Source organism: Lactuca serriola, chromosome 3, assembly GCF_051521515.1.
Source record: "Lactuca serriola cultivar US96UC23 chromosome 3, Lser_US96UC23_V15, whole genome shotgun sequence".
In the NCBI taxonomy this organism is placed as follows: domain Eukaryota; kingdom Viridiplantae; phylum Streptophyta; class Magnoliopsida; order Asterales; family Asteraceae; genus Lactuca; species Lactuca serriola.
Genome location: NC_136410.1, coordinates 208,337,878 through 208,346,834, shown reverse-complemented (window position 1 = coordinate 208,346,834; position 8,957 = coordinate 208,337,878). Strand labels below are relative to the sequence as shown.

Here is an 8,957-nt window from a genome sequence, read left to right as displayed (position 1 = left end):
GTGAATGAGTTTAAATTCTTCCAAATGCAACTTGTGTCATGTTTTTCACTACTATTAATGTAATTTGACTACGTATCTTGTGTACATTTCAATTATTTCCAGCTCATTATATTTCAATGTAATTCAAAAAAAAAAAAAAAAAAAAAAAAAAAAAAAAAAAAAAAATCCAATAGTGTTGTACATATTTTCATAAATTATTCACGTTTTTTGTTTCTTTAATTCATTTTAGCAGTTTCTATAATGACTCAAGAAATTTCCATCGGTGGATTGACAACAAGAAAGCAAGGTCTCTTGAAAGATCAAGTTCGTTTAGTTAAGAGAAAAGATTGTAGTCGCTATGAGATTGGCAACATTGAAGATGCTCTATCATTTGAAAAGGGTTTCTTTGTTGTAATTCGTGCTTGTCAATTATTAGTCCAAAATACCGATGGGATTGTACTTGTTGGATTAGCTGGTCCTTCTGGTGCTGGAAAAACCGCGTTTAGTGAGAAAATACTAAACTTTATGCCAAATGTCGCTGTCATTTCAATGGACAATTACAATGATGGAACCCGTGTGATTGATGATAACTTTGATGGTAAGTAAGACTTTACAATCACTGTGGATTGTGGGCCCACGTGTACCTTATTTATAAACACATATACTATAAGTGGAAGGATGAAATTTTTTTATTATAATGTATTTTTGCAACAGATCCTCGTTTGACTGACTATGACACGTTGCTAAAAAACATTTATGATTTGAAGGATGGGAAATCGGTTGAAGTTCCAGTATATGATTTCAAGTCTAGTTCCCGAAAGGGTTACAGGTTTCTATTTCTTCTTTTCAGTCGGTTGAAGTTTAAATGCATCATTTTAAAGTCTAAAATATGTGAATATTATAAGTAAAACCAAACCTTCCAGCTCCGTTTGTTCCACACGATAAAACATGTTGTATAGCGTTTGGCGTGCTTTAGGAATGAACGTACAAAAAGGTGGTGCAGAACTAGCCCTAGATCTCTTGTCTTTGCAAAAGACGTGAATGCGTGTCTCATCCTCATCATTAAAAAATATCCATAAAAAGCTTATAGAGTGTAAAAACGCATCCCGTGACGAGGAAGAGGATGACATTCACGTCTTTTGCACAAACAAGAGATCGAGAGCTAATTTTGTCTCACCTTCTTTTTTCATCGCATTGACATCAGTCTCAGTCCCTGTAAAGTAAATATTGACATCAGTAAATTGGAACTGATGATCTTGATGTATGATAACAGGACACTAGAAGTCCCGAGCTCTCGTATTGTGATAATTGAGGGCATTTATGCTTTAAGCGAGAAGTTGCGTCCTTTACTGGATCTTCGAGTATCTGTTACAGGTGGGGTTCATTTTGATCTTGTAAAACGGGTTTTAAGGGACATACAACGTGCTGGGCAGGAACCCAAAGAAATAATCTACCAGATATCTGAAACGGTCTCTTCTTGCTCACCTATTATAGCATTCTACTTTCAGTTACAAACATATTTTCTAGAATTCTAAGCTGCTTTTTTTTTCATGCAGGTTTATCCAATGTACAAGGCATTTATAGAACCGGATCTCAAGATGGCTCATATTAAAATTGTGAATAAGTTTAACCCCTTTACGGGATTCCAGAGTCCAACTTATATTTTGAAGGTTTTAGCTTTCTCCCTATACTCCGCTCTTATGTCAATCACACAGTGGGCCATTGGCAGCTCTGTATCTAATTTATATCTCACATGATGCTCTTGAAGCAGAACAGTAATGGTTGCTAGAAGGATAAGATTTTTTTTTCTTTTTTTTTTTTGGCAGAAACTTGCTTGGGTTAAATGCAAGAATAACATTATACTTTCATTTATTTGATTATTATAACATTATACTTATATTTTTTTTCTTATTACAACGTTGTACTTTGAATAATCCACCAAATTATAGCAATGATTGGTGGAATTTTCAAAGTTCAATGCCCTAATAAGAAAAATAAGATAAAAGTACAATTTTATATCTGAATAGTTTTTCAATGTACAATGCCTTAATAAGAAAATATTGTAAGTACAATATTGTGCTATAAAGAAATGAAAGCTAGGATGTTGTACATTGTTGTTTCTTGAATTTATCCCAACTTTTTTCCTATGAAGTTCAAATTTTAAACAGTTTTGATGTCGATCTTCTCAATTTTTTCTTGATATCTTTTCACAGTCATCAAGAAATGTAAGTGTGGATAAAGTGAAGTCTATAATGTCAGATGAACAAACAGACACTTTGGAGGAGACTTATGATATATATCTTCTACCACCTGGAGAAGATCCAGAAACATGCCAATCGTATTTGAGGATGCGAAATAGAGAAGGAAGATATAGTCTGATGTTTGAGGTTTGCTTTTGAATCTTTCTACTAGAGCTGGCAATTTCGACTCATTTTTTTTTTCCAAAATAGGTTGGTGGGTTTATCTGTAGTGGGTCAAATATGGATAAAAGTAAAACTTACTAAAAGTTGAAACTGCTCAAATGAGTTAAAAGAAGATAATGAGTTGAAAATCTCACAGCCTGCTAAACCATTTATTAGACAAAAACATAGATTATATTTTTGTAGGGCTAAATGAAAGAAATAACAGCGTATTTTTATTCCATGATGTATTATAGCAACATAGTTTCATTTCTTTATATTATAAAATATAAACACTTGATTTTTTTTTTTTTGTCGTTAATGTATTGTGCTTTGAAAAATCTACCCAATTATAATATCGGACTTTAAATTTATCTTTTCTTATTAGGACATCAAACTTTAAAAATCTTCCCAATTATAACAGTAAAAACTAATTGTATTTCTATGAATTTGCTATAACTGGGTAGAATTTTCAGTGTACAATGTTGTAATAGGAAAATATGAAAGTAAAATGCAATAATAAACAAATCAATGAAAGTACATTGCTATTTAGTGGATTTAACAATTTTATCGTTTTTTTCCCTAAATGGGTCGATTTGAGTTCCAGTCAAATAGTTTAAAAGGATCATACTAGTTGAAAGTGTTAAAGCTTCCTGAATTTTTTTGTTGAAAAAAATTAGATTATTATTTTAAATAGGGTTAAATGCAAGAAATAGCAATCCACTTTTATAGTTTAAAAGGATCACACATTGCTACTTCTTGCATTTAAACTTTTTAGATAATATCAATTTAAAAATCGCCCCAAATCTACTTTGACCAATCCACCCATTTTGCCACCTCTACTCTCTTCTTGTTATAATCTTTTTCATGTGTACATTGATTACACTTGCTACAAATTTAAAAACTTGAGTAACATGACACAAATAATTTTAGGAATGGGTCACAGATTCCCCCTTTGTAATCTCTCCAAGGATAACTTTTGAAGTTAGTGTGCGGCTTCTTGGTGGTTTAATGGCCTTGGGATACACAATAGCATCTATCTTGAAAAGAAGTAGCCATGTGTTTTCTGATGATAGAGTTTGTGTCAAAATAGATTGGCTCCAACAAATTAATCGTCACTATGTTCAGGTAACCCATCTCTTTTTCTTTTTGCTATTATTTATTTTTTATTAACTTGTAATTAGAACAAACTTAAACTAATTATAATATCCATAAAGTTATGTTATTCAACTATACCAAAACAATTTTTTTGATTAACAGGTGCAAGGAAGAGACCGAATAACTGTAAGATGCGTTGCTGAGCAATTGGGATTGGAAGGTTCATATATTCCACGTACATATGTCGAGTTAATGCAACTTGAAAAGCTTGTAAATGAGGTCACGGTATAATTATTTAACTTTTAAAACTTTGGATGATGTGATTTTTATACAGTTTCATCATGTTCAAGAGTTCTTGTAGGTACTCCCGGAGGAATTGAAAACGAAATTAAGCATAGATGATGAAATTTTGTCAAGTCCTAAAGAAACAATCGCAACAACGAATAACTTCAATAAGAGGTGCCACACTTCTTTCGGCTTTTAGGCCAAGAAAAAGTAAACGATGGCAATTTTATATAAAGCTATATATGTTGTGTCGTTATTTCTTTCTAGGTACGCAATCGAAAGCCCAAGGTTTGACGACAAGAGCACAGAGTCAACAGACACAACGACGATCCAGGTAATCACTAATTAGGGCATTTTATAAGTGGGGTAGTATAAATATCTTCTAAAAGTAAAATTGTTTGACTATATGGTGCTTTTTCATCTTCTCAAGGGAGCAATTAGCCATCTCTCAGAGCAGATTTTTAACTTAAATGATCGTATGGATGAGTTCACATCTCGGATTGATGCTCAAAGCTCACAGTTTTTTAGAACATTTTCTGGAAACTTACAAAACACCGAGTCGTGTAATGGAGTTGCTTCAACTTCATGCTTCACCTCCATTTTTACAAATGGTTCCCCAAACGAATCTAAGGTTTGTCATTCTACTTCATCCACTCACTTGGCAAAGGATTCTCCCCTCATCGAAGAGGTACGTATCATAGTTCCACCTTCAACTTCATGTTTGTTTGCCACAAAGGAATGGAATGGACCATTCCTTACGTCATGTGATTTCTTCTCACAAGCTGATTCATTCCATGGGGGAGAGGTGTTTTTCATTCCTTCATGGAACGGAATGATAAGCTATAATTAAAAATGGCATTTATTCTTATAATCATCAATAATATTATTCTTTTTAAAAAGTTTCAAAACTTCAATTAAATCATTTCCCCAAAATAACCAAAAATATTTTTTGTTATATTTCCATTTTATGATTCATGGTATTTAAAAAAATTTATTTGTCAACAATTTTTTTATAAGTGGTTAATTTATTCTTTTTCTTTAAGAGTAAATTACACGAATGGTCCCTATAGTTAGGGTAATTTGCACGTTTGATCCCTAACTTATTTTTTTAACTCGGAAGGTCCTTATTATTTGTTTTTGTTACGCGATTTGTCCATATTATTTGTTATTGTTATGCGTTTGGTTTCTGTCTTACCTAAAAAGACTATTATTTAAATAGAAAAAAAAATGATGGAGTATGTAAGATAAGGTAAAGGGGATGGGGTTGGGGGTGTGTTTATTTAAATAAATTAAAAAATCAATGGCAAATAGTATTTTTAGGTAAGGCAGGGATCAAGCGTGTAACAAAAACAAACAGTAGGTACCTTCCAAATTAAAAGAATAAGTTAGGGACCAAACGCGCAAATTACCCTAAACCATAGGGACCATTCCTGTAATTTAATCTGATTTTTATTTATTTAAAATACATACAGTTTATATTTTAAAGGAAATGAAATACGTTTATATTCAGTTTATTTAACAAAATGCCTCTATTTAATTAAACTTAATTTTTCAATTTAATTTTATTGAGTTTTCTAATTATACATAACAAACAAGATGTTTAAATTTGAGCCAACCAAACATAACAATGGAATGTAATGATCCATTGCATTACCTTGTTCTTTCCATTACATTTTTGTGTTTCCATTCCTTGGTACCAAACAGACCCTAAGTACATCTTCATTTGGAACAGATATCGGGAATAGTCCAAAGCCAACGTAAAATCATGCATCAATTGGACAACATTAGCAAGCATTTGTATGAAGAAATAGGAGAAAGAGTACGTAAAGACCGGATCATCAAGAAAAGAAATGGACCTGAGTTTGATGTTGTTGCGGTTTCAATAGTAATAGCATTGGCCCTTGGTGGTATTGGACTCTTTTTGTGCAAGGGGGCATCACCGAGAACTTGAATCTTTTATTATAAATACACAACAAATATTGTCGATAAATTTCGTATGGACCATAATACCCTTCTAATATTAGTAACTTGATCAACGGTTTTGAAAACGTAGTGGTGAATTGAAGATTTTTGGTTTCATTGAGTTTTATAAAAGAAGGGTGTGTTTTTTAGTGCAACAGCCGCTACATACTTTCATTTTGTAAAACATGTAAACCATTTTAAGGAAAACAAAATCGTGAACAAAATTAAAAAAAGAAAAAACAGTGTCGATTTTAAGATTTCAATTTTCAACATGTAGTTAATGCACATTGTTGGTATGCTGACGTATTTGTTGAATAGTAGTTTTTCTTTAACCAGTAACCACATGTATTAAATAACTGGAAATGAATAAATGCTAGAAAAGTATAACCTAAAAAGTTTAGAACTTAAATCATTTCAAAATATTATACTTTCTATTTTAAGTCATTTTACAGAAAGCGTTGACATGGACTAAACAGCTAAACTTAATGATGAGAAATACTATTATTATTATTATTATTATAGAATATAGATTCATGTGTTGCACAAAATACCCCTTCCAATGATATCGACCTTGTGACGGTAAGTCTTACTACAAGCTCTCAAATTGACTTAAAAAAAAGTTTAATATGATAAATAAGTAACAAACTGTTTTTTTTTTAGTTTTAAAAAATATTTTTTTTAAATGGCAAATAGATTCATTAAAAAATGCTACAGGATTAGTAAGTAGCTAAAACATGAGCAAATACAAGGAATTAATGACAGATACAACAGTTTAACAAAATGGAGATTTACTCCAATCTAGCCACCTTAATTTTATATTAGAAATTCTATATTTCAACCGTACATACGTTTGGGAAATCATTTCATCCGTTATCAGGGCCGGTCCCGAGAATTCAAATGTCCAGGACGAGCCAAAAAAAAGGTCCTTAAGCTTAAAGTGTAACGAATTAAAATTACATAAACTAATATTTTTTTTAAAACGACAATAAACTTTATAGCAATAAACATAACAAAATCATAGTATTTTAATGAATAGTTACATATCTTAACAGTTAACCGACGATCCGTGGAGCTCTCCTCGCATTCTTAATAGAAAATTGGTTGAGCAACTCTTCGTAGTCAATATTCTCTAAGATTTCGTTCTTGATAGATATCATCGCCAAACCACTAAGTCTTTTTTGGGACATTGTGGAGCGTAAGTAGGACTTCAATAACTTCAACTTAGAAAAACTTCTTTCTGTGGATGCCACCGTTACTGAAATAGTCAACAATATTCTATATGCAATGCTTACATTTGGGAAATAATCAAGTTCTTTCAAAAACTTCAAAACATCTATAGGGTTGCTAAATTCATTAGTTTTCAATGTCTCAAATAATTTCAACTCCGTATAAAGGTCATCGGCATCAATATCCGATCTTTCTTCAAACTTGAGTGCTTTTTCAAGACGATGACAAGACGACCTAAGATTTGTATCTTCAATTCCCTTCAAATTATGTGGAAATAAAAAACCAAATACTTTGTCATACTCTTTGAATTGTTCAAATCTTGTCTCAAGAGAAGAAATAGCTTGATCAACAATGTATAAGAAATAGTTAACACTGAAATTCTCTTCAGGTGTAAATGAAACTTCTTCTCTACTTGAACTCTCATCAAACCTTTTTTTCCTTTCAATCAAACGTTTTTGTGGAAATATTGGATCAATACCCATTTCAATAGCAATGTCCTTAGCTTCATCAATCGCTTTTAAAAAACCAGTTTCTCTATAATCCTTGAAGTACTCAATCAATTTGTTTATTTCTGTAATAGCATTATCAAGATGCATATCCTTTGACTGTAACTTTTTACTCACAATATTCACATGGTTTAGCACTTCATGCCAAATAACAGTTAATACTAAAAATTCAAAGTCACCAGGTTCTTTTTTCTGCTAGTGAAGTTGCTTCACTTGCAATTGCAGCATCATTATCTTTTTCTCCAACTTGAAGTAAAGTTTCTCGTACGTCAACAAGTTGCATTTTAATAGCTTTTACACTCTCAACTCGACTTTCCCAACGAGTTTGACACAATGACTTAAGACTCCAAGCTTTTACATTATCTTTTAGGATTTCCCACCTCTTAGTAGAATTTGCAAACATAGTATAAATGCGTTGGATGAATCAAAAAAGTTCTTTCCTTTAACACACTTGTTATCCATATCACATAATGTTAGATTAAGAGAATGGCAACCACAAGGAGTGTCAAATGCACTAGGATTTATATCTAAAAATCTCTTTTGCGCTCCTTGGTGTTTTCTTTTCATGTTTGCTTCATTATCATAGTCTTGATCATGCATATCATAAATTTCAAGACCAAAAGACTTTAACTCCTCAAGTGTAATATCAAATAGTCCCTAAAAGATATAGGCACTTGGTGAATTCAATAGTCTCGACCTAGTTCATTCGTTTCCGAGCTGGAAATCTTCTCAATGAACTTCTTCGAGGTCGGACTCAACTCTTCTGTCAAGCACTGGAGTGGATAGGGTTTTCTACGGGGTTCGTGCGAGAATGGAAATGTCTAAAGAGTCCTAAGAGATTATTAACATTTCACTGGATGATCCATATCGAGTCCTGCTACGATTACACAGGGTATACAAATCATATATAGCTTAGATCCGATAGGCCTTCGAATATGTGATACTACTCTATATCCACATCCCAACGAGGAAAAGGAAGTAGAGCGAAACCACACATTCTTAGCCTATGGGATCCTTATTATATATAACCTTGGGAGTACACCCTCTGTAGTTGTAGGTATATCAATAAGGATCTTTTTAGTTCTTCACACAAGGTTAGTTATGGATCCTAAAATACCCCTATGGTATTTTAATTCTTGTTTGATTCTTATCTTCGGGTTATGATTCTGGGATTAGTGTGAATCTTTTAGTGTTCCAAAATACTCCTATAGTATTTTAACTTTATGTTTGGCTCTAACATTCCTAGTTGGTAAGTTTCAGACCTGTTGCAACACCACTATCACTCCCAAGCACACGTTCATCGCATCTCTAATAAATGTAGTTGATCAGGTTACATTTATTCCAGCTTACGATTACATAACTGCCCAGGTTTGACGGTAATGCTCAACATCCGAAGACTTTTATCATTGTTCTTCTTGTGATACTTTTGTTCGGGTATTTAGATTATGGATGTTATTATACTTTGGTAAAATATGGTTATATTTTAAAGTATAATTCTTGG

General features: G+C 32.3%; 2 protein-coding genes across 2 annotated transcripts; one reads left to right on the top strand and one right to left on the bottom strand.

Annotated features, from left to right (window-relative positions):
* The first annotated feature begins 240 nt into the window (after nt 1-240).
* LOC145094791 (inorganic pyrophosphatase TTM1-like) lies at nt 241-5,870 on the top strand. The gene is given in 10 exon segments (XM_079032832.1): nt 241-577; nt 694-808; nt 1,253-1,448; nt 1,536-1,649; nt 2,193-2,366; nt 3,312-3,506; nt 3,639-3,761; nt 3,838-4,095; nt 4,192-4,449; nt 5,494-5,870. Coding segments are annotated over 10 exon segments (1,989 nt in total). The 3' UTR covers nt 5,713-5,870.
* A 905-nt stretch (nt 5,871-6,775) lies between these two features.
* Nucleotides 6,776-7,859, bottom strand: LOC145095998 (uncharacterized). The gene is made up of 2 exons (XM_079033790.1): nt 7,670-7,859; nt 6,776-7,593 (listed from the first exon to the last, which is right to left on the bottom strand). The coding sequence occupies exons 1-2, from the start codon at nt 7,857-7,859 to the stop codon at nt 6,776-6,778; spliced, it is 1,008 nt and encodes a 335-aa protein (XP_078889916.1).
* Between the last annotated feature and the right edge of the window lie 1,098 nt (nt 7,860-8,957).

Coding starts and splice junctions, on each gene's coding strand:
- LOC145095998 (XM_079033790.1), bottom strand. CDS start 7,859: ATGTTTGCAAATTCTACTAAGAGGTGGGAAATCCTAAAAGATAATGTA. Junction 7,594..7,669: donor TAATGATGCTGCAATTGCAA/GTGAAGCAACTT, acceptor TTTGGCATGAAG/TGCTAAACCATGTGAATATT.